A 16,479-nucleotide genomic window follows, 5' to 3' on the forward strand; every position below is an offset into this window, starting at 1 on the left:
TACCACAGTTTTAAGTCAAATGCTAATCATTAAGTAGGGTGGAGGTGAAGGGTGGCAGGATTGTCATCCCAAAATACCCACTTTGCAATAAAGACTAGTTTGAGTTAAAGGCACTTAAAACAGCTGGTGCAGGGAGGTCACTCTGACTCTCCCCCTTTTCTTCCTAAAAACAGGTCAAACCCCCATAGACAAGATATCCTTCCAACACCAGAAGGAAAATAACACTTTTATCAATGACAGGATGTTGAGGCTGAGAATTCTATACAAACCTTACTAAAATAATGCTTACCTTCCTCTAGCCTCTCCACAGTTACTTTTCCACAGTCACCTCTCTTTGCAGCATCATCGGTTTTGCCATTTCTTTGGGGCTTCCTTTCCTTATAAGGGCTCCCGTAAAACTTAAAATAAATGTGTCTGTTTTTTAATCTGTAATCTGTCTTATGCCAACTTAATTCTTAGGCCCAGCCTAAGAATTTTACCTCTAAGAGGGTAGAGATAAAATTTTACCTCCTCTATAGAGGTAAACCCCAGGTACATGCTATTTTGTTAGTGTACAGCATACAATGCTAGTTGTTTACATCCCCGTTTTCTCACATAAAAGTAGAAGCCTGCTACGAGAACCAAGTGATAAACTTGATATGCAGTGTTGCTCATGGATGAAAGCCCTTTTCTTTAGCTTCAGTTAGTTTAGTTCAGTTGCTCAGTCATGTCTGACTCTTTGCAACCCCATGGACTGCAGCACGCCAGGCCTCCCTGTCTATCACCAACTCCCGGAGCTTACCAAACTCATGTCCATTGACTCAGTGATGCCATCCAACCATCTCATCCTCTGTCGTCCCCTTCTCCTGCCTTCAATCTTTCCCAGCATCAGAGTCTTTTCAAATGAGTCAGCTCTTCGCATCAGGTGGTCAAAGTATTGGGAGTTTCAGCACCAGTCCTTCCAATGAATATTCAGGACTGACTTCCTTTAGGATGGACTGGTTGGATCTCCTTGTAGTCCAAGGGACTCTCTAGAGTCTTCTCCAACACCACAGTTCAAAAGCATCAATTCTTCGGCGCTCAGCTTTCTTTATAGTCCAACTCTCACATCCATACATGACTACTGGAAAAACCATAGCTTTGACTAGACGGACCTTTGTTGACAAAGTAATGTCTCTGCTTTTTAATACGCTGTCTAGGTTGGTCGTGACTTTTCTTCCAAGAAGTAAGCGTCTTTTAATTTCATGGCTGCAGTCACCATCTGTAGTGATTTTGGAGCCTCAAAAAATAGTCTTTCACTGTTTCCACTGTTTCCCCATCTATTTGCAGATTAAACTGCCATTTATTTCCCACTGCAGTCTATGGATGATGCTAACAGGAATTATGTGGAAAAAGATGTCCCATGGTCAATCACATCCTGGAAACACTGGATTCCTTTAGTGTAAGCCTTCCTAGAACTATCAAATTAATGTACATGGTGATTCTCCAGGGAAGGGATCTTCTTCACACCTCAAATGTGAGGTGAGGCAATTTTTAATTTATAGGGAAGAAAAAAATCAAGGAGAAACATTTTTTTTTTATTGCGATAGGAATAACTGGGCAGTTAGGAAAATACTTCTATTAGTAGGTTTAGGGTAACTTAGAAATCTGATAATCTGAAACTTCCCCATGTCATAAAATCTTCCCTAGGACTGATATGATCTTTCAAGGTCCCCTGACTATTTGGCAGCATTTGTGAAGTACCCCTAAAGTTTTTTCATGACTTTTCTAAAAAAAGGAATTCATTTCAATAAAACCACATTTGACAAAACTTTTTGAAAATGAGACACTGGGTGCCAAAAAGGGCTTCTGAATTTTTATTTTTGTATTTTTCAAGTCAAGACTGTATGAACTCTGTATGAACTATCTAGGATTTATGTACCAGAATAAAAAGAATGAGCAAAGATTGTATAGGATATCTGATTCTTTTTTAATCTGAACAGAAAATAAGTAAGTATACAAGTTTGCTAAACAGAAGTTGTAAAAACTGAATGTTATGTATTATGGAATCAGTACAAGTTTTACTTCGGTAGTTGGTGATTCTTAAGAGTTAATTCTGCAAAAAAACCAAAACCAGTTATGCAAAAACAAGAATATAAAAAGCCCCTTTCTGAATCCCAGTTTGATAAAACTGATTTCATATCTAGCTTATTGATAAGACTCAACTGCAGTTCTCCCTGTGCAAGTAATACACACAGTCATTAATGGTGGTTTGGTGAGATAAAATTGATTTCTCTTAGGATAGAGTTCAATATAATAACCCAAATATAAAAAAGTTATTAAAGATTCACAGAGATAAACCAGTGCCTCAGGAAACATAATTCACCCACGTGCATAATTGTATAACATATTTCTTAAACATACAATCACGGTCAAAGACAGTGATAACATTGCATACTCAGTGCTTCACTTCATGTAGTGCATTCTTATGGCTCACCTGGAGTTTAACACCATGTAACCACCATGCATCTAATGAATGGGCTTCTAACATACACAAATCCACTCAATTCATTAAAAATTCTAAAAATCTTAGAAGACTTTGAACTTGACACGTAAGGACTTTGTGTCTTAATATCCCAATCACTGAGCAGACTAGGTGGAAACACAGTAACCCTCCCCTGTAAAGCAAGACTGCACATGTACTTTCGTTGCATCATCACAAAGAACCCCCAAAACAACTCAATACTGAAGATTGTGAGGGGCATATTTATTACTTAGGCAAAGAAAATTCAAATGGCTTTCCTGGAGTCCAGTGTACCCCATGACATATGCCAGAAATGAGGATAACTGCGGCAGCCAATGGAATCTGCCACAGCGTCATAAACGCAATCATGCCAAGATGCACATTTTGATAGAACACTGTGATTTGTTTCCTGCTATCATGGGACACAAGAAAATGAAACTCAAGACTCTGGTTAGAACAGGACAAGTGATGACCCCAGTTTTAAATAGGGTTCTTCATTGAAGGAAAAGAGAGCCATAAAAGTCAAAGTAGCTGACTTCAAATGGTTTACATCCCAGGATGAATCAGGTTATACTGATTTAAGCCCAATTTAATTTAGGCAGGTTTTTAACCACAAGAATAAGGACATTCTTAGTACATATTAATAATTAAACCAACATATACACAATTAGCAATATCCTATATAATATTAAATGTTTCAATAACTTGTTCTTGATTATTTTGTACCTAATTTGTTGCTTTGTCTTAAAAAACAAGCTCAACTTTATTTTACAATGTACTCTGTATTTCTAATTATATTCTGTAATTATTTCATTGAAGCTGGTACAATACAGTTCTCCAGATTCTAGGAGCCAAATTCAACTGTATCTTCTGTTATCTGTTTGAATTCATAATTGCCTCTGCCATCCATATGCAGGTAGTACTATGGGAAAGAAGGGAGAAAGAAATCAATAACTGAAAATCTTCTTTCAGTCAGGAATTTATGTAGAGGTTATCATACAAGAAAATGACTGGAAACAATCATTTTAAGCCACTAAAATTTTCAAAAGTTTATACTCAGAAATGCAAACCATTTTCCAAGGAGAGACTAAATGACGAAGTCTGCTCTTTTTAAAAAAAGTCACAAAATACCTCTGCTCATAGCGGATATAGCACTTTCCATTATGAGAACTAAAACACCAGACTTCCTTATTTATTTTAAAGAGACCAAGTCTGTAAGCATCCCACTAATCAGAATGCTTCTGTCACTCCACAACCAAGGATCTGCTCAACAGAGGTGCAGCTGCAATATGTGCAAGCCTATCAGACAGGACAGCCTCTAAAACATTTACTTTAGCCGGTTTCCCAGATCAGTTCGGAACCTCTGACTTAAGGCTTTTTGTTCCTCTGTTGACTTGGCAAAGGAGGAAAAGAGCCCATATAATTCCATCCTACAAAGATGCTTAGGATAGCAGCTACAAAGCCTTCTGTTTTATTTAGTGGTTTTCTGTTTACTAAAAAGATCTTCTTTTTCTCAGTTTTCTATATTGTTATTTTAAGCTATTTTGGACTCAACACTGCAGTTCTTTGTGTCACCCCCTCCATCACATGGGCACTGATCTGGTGGTTACTTTGCTACTTGTCTCCAACTCCAGGAGAAGAGGCAAGGGGAAAGCCAAGTCCTTGCACTGTCCCATGGTTGTAACGTTTATGAACTTCTGTGAAAACACAAAGGCTTGGATATATTTTTAACTACTTTGATATCCAGTTAGTTTTCAATTAACAAAAATGGGAAAATTATAATGCGCCATTATAAAACTATCTTTAAAAGTCAACAGCTATACACAATTTCATTAAAATTTATTAAGAACTTTCATACAGGCTATGTCTGATCCACATGGTAACCTATGAGACAGCTGGGCAAGGATCAGTAACTCTATTATACAAAGGAAACACTGTCAGAAACAGTGTTGCCTGAACCCAGGTATTCTGACTTCAAATTCCATGATCTTCCTTTAACCATCTGTACACTATTGTTTGGACCATAATATTCCTGAGAGCAAAGACAGTACTCTGTCTCCCTCATAACACTTAGCCCAGTATTTGGCTTTTTTTAAAAAAAGGAGCTCAATCAGGTGTATTTTATGGGACGAGATAGCCTTATCATGTTCCAATTTTTCTCAAACCCTTTCTTTCACCTGAAATTTCTGTATCATTTAGGAAGGAAAGGGGGAAGGAAGGAAGGAAGGAAAGAGAGAAAAAAAGAGAGGGAAGGAGGAAGAAAGAGAGTGAGAGAAAGAAAGCAGGGAGAAAGAAAGAAAAAAAGAAAGGAAAGGAAGAAAAAATGAACTAAGCTGGGTTTATTCTCAGGGTTGATCACTTTACACTAGGAGAGGGAAAGAACTGCTATGGTGAGAATGGCACTATGACCCTGCCGGCCAGCCTGAACTGCTGTAAATCTCACTGCAGTACCTGTGTAGATCACAGTGACCACTTAATGAAGTCTGTTTTATTATTTTATTATAGTGTGTGATGATAAACACGCTGACATTATAGCTTCCTCCTTGTAGTCCTGATGTCTACTAAAGCTATCCCTAAACTTTTTGCCATCTGATCCTTCTTAAGACTCTCTTTCTTTTTGGTCAATAGAGAATGGTTAAGAAAAGGTTATGATCAGATTATGTACATTTTAGTCAGTAACAGTGTATTATGTAACAGTGATTTATAAAACTGGAGGATCATTAACTGGTTCTCTAATACCTTTCCTATATAACTAAAGACTATCCATATTAATATATATTATAGCCCTCAAAATTGACAACTACAATAATATTTATAAAAATGCTATTTTATAGCAATGAGTTAGAATCACCTTTTCCCCTTAAATTATATATCTATAATGGAACACACACCAAGAAATCTAAAGTCATAATCACCTATATTCATATATGAAAATAAAACAAACTCTCACTATACCATTCAATATAAGAAATACAAACCTCATGGTGTTTCCAAAGAGATTTTCTATGTGACACAGTGAAGAGGGTAATGCCAACCTAATACAAGGAAAATGACTTAGGTTTACATCAATAACACAGAATTACAAATTAAATTAGTCTATATAATTTAAGCTGTTAAGATGACTGGCTTCAGTAGCTATGGTTAAAAATCAACTGATACCAAATATTTAAAGTAACACAAAGTATAGGCCATCAACTACATAATAAAAACTAACAAGTATCAATAGAGTCTAAGAAAGAAAAAAAACTAAACTAACAGTTACTAGCTTAATTAAGTGTATTATCTTGTTTTGGGCACAAAATATATATCCTAGCATATTTTCTATTTTATTGCGAAAAATATATGAAAAGAGCATAAGGATGGTAAAAATAGCAAAAGGTCAAAATCAGGAAAATTAAATCAATATAATATTGCCTACAGTAAATCTGTTTTTCAAATACAGTAATATCTTTACTGGAACCCCTTATTTTGGAACATGTCTTAGAATTTAGATTTTGGAAAAGCAGCATTTACCACTCCGAGAGGGTTCTGAGGTAGAATTCTGAAATTAAACACATCAATGTTTCTGCAGCAACACATATGGACATGGACATTCAGTAAGATAAATATCAATAAAAGGGCTTAAAAATCTTCTATTAGTTCAGGCCAGCTCTAGCTACCCAGTAAGCTTGCCATGAAATAATGAAAAATCTTTTTCAGTTTTAAAAGCTTACTGGATTTTAGACTGTGAATTAGGGTTTATGGACCATTCTTCAGATTTTCAAAACATGAAGAGACGTAGCTAGTTGCTCTGGATCAGTGATTCTCAACGGGGGAGAAGAGGCAGGGGACACATTTCAAGGTCTTCTGATTGTCAAAACTAACAGTGCTAGAGACATCTAATGAGTTGAGATCAGAAATGTTCCCAAACATCCCACAAAGCAGAGGACAACCTTCCACAACTAAGAATAATCCACCCCAAAATGTCAATAGTGCTGAGACTGAGAAACCCTGCTCTAGGATCACTGTTTCTCAACATAGGTCTCTCGAGGCTGAGAAACATGCTAGGGTAACCAGGAAATCTCCACCATGAGTTCCAAATCTTATTTTCATTTTGATAATTAAAAAGAATTTGGGTAAGTATATTCTTCTTATCACTTCTATCATGAGATTTAAGTGTCCAAGTTCGTGTACACACTTCTGCTGGTACCATGTGATGACTTAAACTGGTATCATTTAAAACTTTCAATGTGTAATAAGTTCGGGTGCCAAAGGAAAGGCTATCAGACAGGTCAGAAACTGCATGACAAGTATACTGTCAGTAATTAATAAAACATATATTTCAATGGTGCAACACAGATGTGATTTTTGAAAGCTTATTTCAGATATTATTTCTCATAATTGTAAAATAATGAGATCAGATCTCAACTGAATGAAGGAATTCTTTATTAGAGAATTACTTAAGTCAAAATACACAAGCAAAATTCAAAACATAAGATCTGGACCTCATATTATATTTGCATCTCACATTAAATCCAAACTAGTAGTTTAGTTTCAGCAAAATAGTATCAAATGTCTTTCTAATGCTGCAATTTTGAAACTGTGTTTTAAAATTTCTTCTGTACTTAATTTGTAAGATTGTATTGGTTTTGTAGTTGTAAATGAGTTTTAAGTTCATACCTCATTTCATGTTTATCCATTTTCAAGTGCCATTAAAGTAATACAATTTATCAACTGGGGGCCCCACAGGAAATTTTTTCTTTTAAATGGAATCTATACACAGGAGAATTGCATATTTTATGGGGACTTGCAGCCTACAGCTAGATACAAGAGGAAACTGCATGGAGCTTCTAAGTCACTAATCAAATAGAGACTACATTGTTTTATGTATAAGAGAATTCCACAAACACCTCTTAATACCTTCAAATCTGAAAATCTGTATAGACAAATGGATTAAAAAAAAAAAAAAGGCTACTATACTAAAAGCAGCCTTGGTAAAATATTGACCAGGCCAGACAAAAAAAATAGATACATTAAAAGTTGCCAAATAATTAGTAAAATTTTTTTTAATTAAAAATTTTTTAAATTTTCTTTATAAAAAAACAAACAATATTTAGGTAAAGCTAATGGAACAAATTAAGAAAAGATCAGTTTATTAACACTGAGGATAGGGAATGAGATAAAAGGGGAAAAAATTTAAATATTTATTTTATATCTAACACATGGCTAAAAAGAATTATATACAGAACTCACTGACAATTTTCTCTTCTACTCGTATCTATTTATCAGTTTAAAATCTTTATTAAAGCAAGGTACCTTCCTTTGATGGTAATTTTGTCACTTCATAACTTGGAATCTTCTCTTTGGATAGATATTTGGTTGGACACAGTAAACTGGGAGCAGGGACTGAGAATTTATCACACTTACCTTTCGACAATGACTGTAAATGTAGTCTTCCACATCCACACTAACTGCACTTGTACATTCATCCAAAATAGCAAACTGGGGCTTATGATAAAATAATCTTGCCATCTGAAGCATGAAAGGAAATGCTCTGTATAATCAAATATCACACTACTGAATAAGTAAGCTAAAACAGATTTACTTTAAATATGCCTTTATATTCTATGTAATCCTATATGTTTACATATATTATAAGTAAACAAAAAAGGAAATATATTCTAATTCAAAAAAATCTACTTCTCAGAGACAAAAACAACATAAAGAAACTTGATTGCTTTCATTGTCTTCCCAAGCAAAGGGAAAAATGTAACACATGGGAAATACTGTTAAGAGTAAAGCAAAAGCTCTTGACTGAAAGGAGATGAAGTTGAGTTTTAAATTAATAGTAAAAAATTCTCTAAACAAGATTAGAGGATACACATTTTAATGAAATCTTAGAATTCAGACTATAGATAACTCAGATGCAAAAACTATTTTTAAGCAGTCTGTTGCTTAAGTAATGCCAACTAATATTAAGTTGCCAATTTATACTCCTACCAATAATGTTTGAGTGCACATGTTGTATATACCCCTGTGGTCAATATTGGGCATGCTCATTTTTAAAAGTCTATGCAAATTTTATAAGTGAAAATTAACATCTAGACTGTTATAGCTTAACATTTCTTTGATTAGCAGGAATGCTGAACATGTTGCTGTTTATTTTCCATATGTATTTTACTTTCCAGGATTATTTATCCCGACCCATTGTCTAACAGATATTCCAAATTGTCACCTGCCTCCTAACACCAATCTCGATGATATAAAGTGGGCACTTTCTATCCTTGCCCAATTTATCTTCTCTGCAACACTGAACTCAGGTAACCATTCCCTCCTTGAGAAAGTGAGAGTGAGACCATGGAGTTTCAAGTGTCTTAAGCTGTTTTCTCAAGTTCCTTTACCAGCATTTTCTCTTCTGCTGGACCATTAAATGTTGGGGTCCCTGAGGGTTAATTTCTAGGCCCTCTTCTCTTTTTCCTATTTTGTTTCTCTGAGTGATCTTTTCAAGTCTCATGATTTCAAATATTATTTACATTTGTAAACTCCCCCAAATATTTCTCCCACCAATACTGCTATTCTAATTTCCAGGTTGATACATACAAATTCCTATTTAATCTATTTGGATATCTTACAGGACTCACAGACTTTAAACATCTAAAACTCAACGGACTTTCTAGATTTCCCCCTTAAATCCATTCATCCATTTCCTCCACCCCATAGTGAACACTTCAGAGCAGCTGCTCAAGCTAGAAAGCTGTCAGTCCTCCTTGTTCTCCTCCTCCTCCCAAAGCCCCATTTTTAGTCCAAGTCAGCCCTGTGACGTCTCCTCACTTTCCCCCAGCTTACAATCATGTGCTCAGCCCAGAGCGCAATCTTCTGCCTGGATAACCACAAATAGCCTCCTGCTTCCTCCTTTGTGCCTCTTTAATTCTCCATGTAATCAGAGATGATCTTCCAGAAATGTGAGAATTTCATTCTTCTACTTAAAACCCTTCAATGACTTCCCATTTTGCTTAGAATAAAATCCAAACCCCTTACCATGACCTACAAGATGCTGCACAACCATATTCCTACTCACTTGCTAACCTCAACACTCCAGCACCATCATCTCCTCTCAACGACCAGGAGACAAGGTGTCACAGGCCTCAGAGGCTTAGGACATGTCACTTTCCTCGTGTCTCAAACGCCTCACTCTGCTCCTTGTTATCATTCAAACTTCTGCTTAACGTCACCTCAGACAAACCTACCTGATCCCTCCCAACCCAAGTGGGTCCATTTTGTAACATCTCTGTAGTTCTTCACACAGCATAAACTACATTGTCTGTTTCTTCATCTATCCCTTAGGCTGTAACACTCACAAAAGCCAAGATTCCATTTTAATGACTACTGCATACCTAACACCTGTATAGTATAGCAGATATTCAAATATTTGATCAATGAATAACCAAAACAGCTTTCTTGGGAGTTTACACTTTATTTATAAAGGGTGAGGAAGGGGAAACAGCAACGACAGACTATCAAGAAGTTCAGCTGTGCAGAGAATGAAAGGTATAGACAACCTGGGACCTTTGGTTAAGGGAGAGTTTGGTTTTTAGATCACAGAGACCTGAAAATATCTTTCTGAAAGAGAACTAGAAGAAATTAAATATAGGTGGGTGTGTGTGTCAGGGTGGTACAGAACCGAAGGAAAGGGATGTGATAAAAGTTGGAGGAGGGAGGGTCCAAAAACACAGATGGAAACAGTTAGCCTATTTAGGCTTTCTCAAGAGGAAGGATGACATATTCTCCAGAAACAGAGGAAACAGGAGTTCAGGACAGCCCAGTGCAGTTATTAGGAGGAGTGGTTATTTGAAAGCATTCAAATGCCCCTCCTCTGCGTTCCCAAGGATTGCTTTGCATTCCTTTGTCTCCACACTTATCACACTATATGGAAATTTTCTCATCATGTGTCTTTCTCTCTCCTACTATGTGGTTAGCCACTTGGTATTGCAATACAAGGAGATTTTGAAGAATATGAACACTGCAGTCATACTGCAAGCCACCCACCACCTTCTACCAGCTGTAACATTTACTAGATATCTTTGCCTGGCAAGCCACTTAACTGTTCTACAGTTCTATCCCCTCTGTGGAATGGGACTCTCATAGCTCTCATCTCACAGAACTGCGGAGAGAACGAAGTGAGATAACCTGTGTAAAGTGCTTGGCATATGGCCTATCACCTATTAAGCACTCAATAAAAATTAGCTGTTTCTTAACTGAAATAACAGCTTCTCTTTCTTCTTTAAGGAACAGGAGGTGAGTTATTCTGCTGAGAGTGGTGGGGTAATAATGGGGTAGAAAGCCTGAAACTGGTAGTTCTCATATGATTATCATGAAAAATGAGACAGAGGGACAAAAATCAGTAAAATGACTGCCAAGACATGCTGTGAGTGCCTGAAAGACTGGAAACCATGGAAGGGCAGTGGCAGCAATCCATCTCTTTCTCTGACTTTTTTTCCAGCAGTGCTCAGAAGTCCATGCACAAAAATGCCAAGGCAAACTGCTCTTAGGTCAATATTTAAATAATATGAGAAAACAAAAAGTGAAAAAGGAAGTTAAGGGGAAGAGATCATTTGTTCATTTAAGAAATATCTCCTGTGTACCTCCCATGTGCCAGGGCCTGGATTATTAAGTCTGCCGGATGGGAAAGAAGGCAGAGTCAAAAGGGAACTGATCAATTGTAGAAAAGGAATGGGTCAATATTAGAGAGATCTCAGTGAGTTTGAGGAACAGGAACAGCTGCCAATAATGTAAAAGAAATAATTACAAAATGGACTTTAAAAAACACTAAAAATCTTATGACAGTGGAATCTCTGGTAAGAGGCTTTGGGCCTTTCTTCATACTTTTATAAATATTTCAACTTTTCTATCATATATACTTTTTCATTTAAAAAAAAAATCACTAAAGAGGAAGAGGAAGGAATAGTGGAGCAGAGGGACTCCCCTGCTGGTCCAGTGGCTAAAACTTCACGTTCCCAATGCAGGCGGCTCAGGTTCTATCCCTGAGCAGGGAACTAGACCTCACACACCACAACTAAGAGTTGGCATGCTGCAACTTAAAAAAGATCCTTCATGCTGTGACTAAAGATCCTGTTTGCTGCAACTCAGACCTCATGCAGCCAAATAAATATTAAAGAAAGAATAGTGGAGCAGAAAAGATGACTATGAGTCAAAGAAATAAAGCAGACCAATCTATAATATTATTTGGAGCAACCCTGGCTGATGGTGCTGGACCCAAATGAGTGTAATGAAGGAAAGAGACATGTCACCCAATCACTCAATGCCCAATCACTTCAAATTCTCACTCCCCCAGCCCAATATCTACCTTGAGAATGGCTGATCTCTCTCTTCTGTTCATGATTTATTCATCAGTCTAGATTAATTTCACCTTATAGCACTAGCCAAATGAATCACAATATTAGGTTGATATTAAGTTCATAAAGAATGGGTATAAATTGGGGGAAAACAACATGCAAAACGTTCCTCACGGAGTGGGAGGTAACCATAAGGCTGAATATAACCTGAAGATAAAGAGTAAGCAATTTAGCAATATGTCAACTCTTTTGCTAGGTTTCCTTGGCTACGGTTTTCCCTAATTTACACAAAATTTACACTCCCTCCCTCCAAAATTCCTCTGGATCTGCTCAAATTATGGTACTAGTTAGAAAATGACTCTTTAAAAGTTATCCCTCTTTACAGAGGACTCCACGAATCACTCTTAATATGCTGTGTTTTATAGCCATGTTGGATTGGGATAAGTTTAGTCAATTATAGAAAAAGTAAAACAATTCCTTTCAAATGTTTCTTTATATTTTTATATTAGGAAATTTTTGAAATTCTAAGTAACTTTTAGTAAATATTGAGCTCTGAAACAAGAATACATATAGTGATAGAGGGAAAGGGCAAGAACAGAACAAAGAATAAAAAGAAAATAAAATTAACACCTCTAACACCTTCAGCTACTTTAGAGAGAACAGCCTGAGTAAGACAGAGAGATGTCTACAGGGAAAAAAGTACTAAAAGGGATCTCACAACCCAACCAGGACCAATGTGCTACAAAGTTCCCCTAACTTTTAGAAAAACAGATTAATGGTATATAATTGGATCTGCATCTTTTCCTTTCAAGGGAATATTTATGAATTTTTCAGAATTCTAAATTTACATGCAGATTATTCTTTTATTATCATATAAACAACTATCCCATGATCATTGATAAATAAAAAGATTAATAAAGCGGTACGCCTTGATTGTCACAATGCTGGATTCTAAGAGCGGACTTCAGGCAGGCAGCTGCACTGCCACGCAGGGTCTTCAGAGCACACTCACCGCCATTCTCTGCTTCTCTCCACCACTCAGCACGTCCATCCAGTCCTGAACACTGTCCCAGCCACCTTCACGTTCAAGGATATGACTCAACTGGACATTATCTAAGTATTCCTTCAGCACCTTTCAGCAAAATGATTAAAGATGAAATCGTGTTTAATATAAACCGACATTCTCTGTCTTGCTTTATTTTTGAAACTAGAATTGCTATAATTCTATTGCCAATATCACTAAAAAAGGTACATTTCACCAAAGAATGTGAAAGGTAAACCAAAAACTCTTTTACTTCCTATTTATAGTAATTTTGACAAAATAAATCTAGCCACTTAAAAAGAATAACATTATTGTGTACAATTAAGGGATGAGGACAATGGGGAAACAAATAATAGTGTAAAGATGACATTAAACATTCAACAGTCATATTTAAGCAAAATGGTTAACATCTTACCACAACCTGTAAAGTTATAATTATTGATAAAGTTTTAGAAGTCTTTACAAAAGGTTAGGATTAACCACTTGGCATCTAAAATACTTAATTGATTAAGATAAAGACTCTGAAATGGAGTGTTTTCAGTAAATCTAGTATATAAACATTTCCTTACAAGGTCAGAAATCCCCTTCTTTTTCTGATCTTCCTTTCCATCTGGATATATCACTTGGTCTCGAAGTGTTCCAAGGGTCATATAAGGTCTCTGATAGTAAAAGAGCAAAAATCATTAGAGTAAACTTATTAAAAACAAAAGATCTTTAAACCAAAGACTATAAAATAGCTCAAGCAAGGTCTTACCTGAGGAACATAAAATAACTTTCCTCTCTCAGGTTTAGTTAGACGTCCTCCAAAAAGAGGCCATAACTATAAAAGCAGAAGAAGAGGAACAGTTGTAAATTTCACAATATGGTATAGATGATAAGGCAAAGTAAGACTGCAAAATCCTAAGGCCAGTTTTTACTTACTTCACCAAGAACACGGAAAAGTGAACTCTTTCCACAGCCATTTGGACCACAGATTAGAACGTTGGCCCCAGATCGAACCTGAAAAAAAATCAGTCTATGAATTAATTAAATAGAACATATACACAATGAACATTTCCTTAGAGTCAAAGAAGCTAATGATAAGCTTTCCATTTTGTCTACAGATGTGATATTAGATAGAGGCAGTGTACGGTATGGATGAAGAGGCCTTTTATTTTTGTTTACTTTCCATTTTTACTCAGTCACTTCTTTCCCTCACTTAAAAACCACTATTGATTGACATCAACTTAAATCTCAATCAGAATACAAAGAGCTAAAGCTTGAATTCTTGAAAACAGCAATTGTGTATATACACAATCTTTTTTTTAAATGCAGTTGTACTATATATACTATTCTATAACTTATTATTTAACAATCTATCACAGATATATTCATATTCTCCCCATTCTTTTCTTAATGCCTGCACTGTATTCCATAGTAAGGATGTATCAAAATTTATCCAAATACTCTCCTTTTGTTAAGTATTTAGGTCATCTGCATTTTGTTTGCTTTTTAATAATACTGCAATGAAACTCCAAGTCAGCAAGCAAACCGATACACTAGTGAGAAATATTTCTATAGATCAGATTCTTAGAAATTATAACTTGCATCGAAGTATATGTATATTATAAATATTTATATGTTCACCAAATTGTTCTGCAAGAATGCAAAGATGGAAGTTAAATGCAAAAATGTCAAGAGGGACTGAGTTCTAAGTTTATATAATGTGAGTTAATCAAACCTGTGATGAATCAAAAACCCTGGGTCATAATTCTAGCCTTCACAGCAATGGAGCACAGCAGGAAAGACATCAGAGATGAGGTACCCTAGCAGCGGGACCTGCCTTTTTAAAAACTGTTGAGTCTTAGGTTCCTATTACTTAACTCAATGAATATGTATTGAATACTAAGTGTCAGGCTCTGTTCTAAGGCAATACAGACATATTAGTGAGTAAAAGAGTACTTAATGAGTACTTTATGAGTACTCATATTAGTGAGTAAAAGAGACCAAAAAACCCCCAAACAACAACAACAACACACAGAAATCCTTACCCTTACCAGTATACATTCTAGTGGGAGACACATACAATGAGGAACATGAACAATAAATAAGTAAATTAAACAGTATGTCAGAAAGTAAGTAGAATGGGGGTAAAACAGATCAAGGTGAAAAACAACAACAAAAAAACCTAGGGGTTTGGGCCGGGTGCTGCATTTTTAAGCTCGTCAGGCCAGGCCTCACTGAAAATGACAACTGGGCAAAACTTTTGAAAGAAGTAAACTAGAAGCTTATTTGGAGGAAGATCATTATAGTTTCTATCCACAAAAAGGAGCTACAAAAGCTGAGCAGGAACGCACCTGCCCTGTTCAAAAATCAGAGAGGAGTCTACTAAAGAAGAAAGAGCAGGAGAGAAGAACGGGAGAACTGAGCTCAGAGAGGTAGATGTGGTGGCAGGGTAGTAACAGGCAAATCCTACAGGGCACTGTAAGCCACTGAAGGAGCTTCTCCTGATGTAATATACCGAGCCACTTGCATTATTCACACCAGTCAAAAGGTGGAAGCAACAAAATGTGGCCTACACATACAATGGAATATTACCATTCAGCCTTAAAAGGAATGAAGTTCTGTATGTGTCACAACATAAATCAACCTGAAGACATGATGTTACGCAAAAACTGCCAGACACAAAAGGACAAATATGATGACTCCATCTACATGAGGTACTCAGAACAGGCAAATTCATTGAGACAGAAAGTAGAACAGAGGTTACGAAGGACTGAGGGGTGGGGAGGAAAAGGAGCTATTGTATAATGGGTGGTTTCTGTTTGCTGTGAAGACAGTGGTGGCGGTTGCACCACACACTAAATATACTTAATGCCACTAAATTATACATTTAAAAATAGTTAAAACAGCAAATTTTATGATGTGTGTATTTTACCACAGTTGATCTCTAACAAAATGCCACAACTTATGCACATCAATATTACAGAAGGAGCTATTGTGAATGACTTTTCCAAATGATGAGCGGTCTCTTTTTCTGAGAAACTAGAGAGTCATTTTGATGGGACTTCTAAATACATACTTCTTGCTTCTATACAACTGAAAATAGTGAATATTCCTAATAATACATTATATATAATAACTGTACTCTATTATAATAGTGATGCCTTGAGGAGTGCCTGAAGTTCAGAGAACTGTTAATTAAATGGATCCCTATCACTCTGATTTATCTAGATAACGTTAGCCATAAGTATATTTTTCCTGCACCTAACTACTTATTGTGGTTTTTACTGCCATCCTATAGCTCTCCACATTATTTGGTGCAACATGCCAGGAAACCTAGAAACCAAGTTTGTAATGATGTGTATAAATAATCACTAGAGTTACTGAAATCCTTAAATACTCTTATGGACAAAAGTCTTGAGACTCAGCATTAACTTTACTCCACGGTAATAATAATGTTGGACAAAACTTCTAATTATGCCATCAGCCATGGTAAGCCAGTGATAATTTTTCCAAATTAAAGAGTTATAAGACCGTATTTCATTCCCCCCACCCCCCGCCCCCCGGACTGAATTACGACTAAAAGCCAAGGATAACTTTCACTGAAAACCAAGTTCTTAAGAACACTCTATTACTGAGGA

At 36.2% G+C, this 16,479-nt stretch overlaps 1 protein-coding gene across 1 annotated transcript in view; it reads right to left on the reverse strand.

Moving 5' to 3' along the window:
- Positions 1-1,822: 1,822 nt before the first annotated feature.
- ABCD3 (ATP binding cassette subfamily D member 3) overlaps positions 1,823-16,479 on the reverse strand; it is a 76,905-nt gene continuing 62,248 nt past the window's right edge. The window contains exons 17-23 of the mRNA XM_061121335.1: positions 13,778-13,855; positions 13,611-13,676; positions 13,426-13,515; positions 12,827-12,946; positions 7,889-7,993; positions 5,461-5,517; positions 1,823-3,404 (exon numbers count right to left, since the gene is read on the reverse strand). Coding sequence (XP_060977318.1) covers positions 3,327-3,404; positions 5,461-5,517; positions 7,889-7,993; positions 12,827-12,946; positions 13,426-13,515; positions 13,611-13,676; positions 13,778-13,855 — 594 coding nt within the window. The 3' untranslated portion in view covers positions 1,823-3,326. The remainder of the gene's footprint in view (positions 3,405-5,460; positions 5,518-7,888; positions 7,994-12,826; positions 12,947-13,425; positions 13,516-13,610; positions 13,677-13,777; positions 13,856-16,479) is intronic.

This window comes from Dama dama, chromosome 20, assembly GCF_033118175.1.
Source record: "Dama dama isolate Ldn47 chromosome 20, ASM3311817v1, whole genome shotgun sequence".
NCBI classification, from domain to species: Eukaryota; Metazoa; Chordata; class Mammalia; order Artiodactyla; family Cervidae; genus Dama; species Dama dama.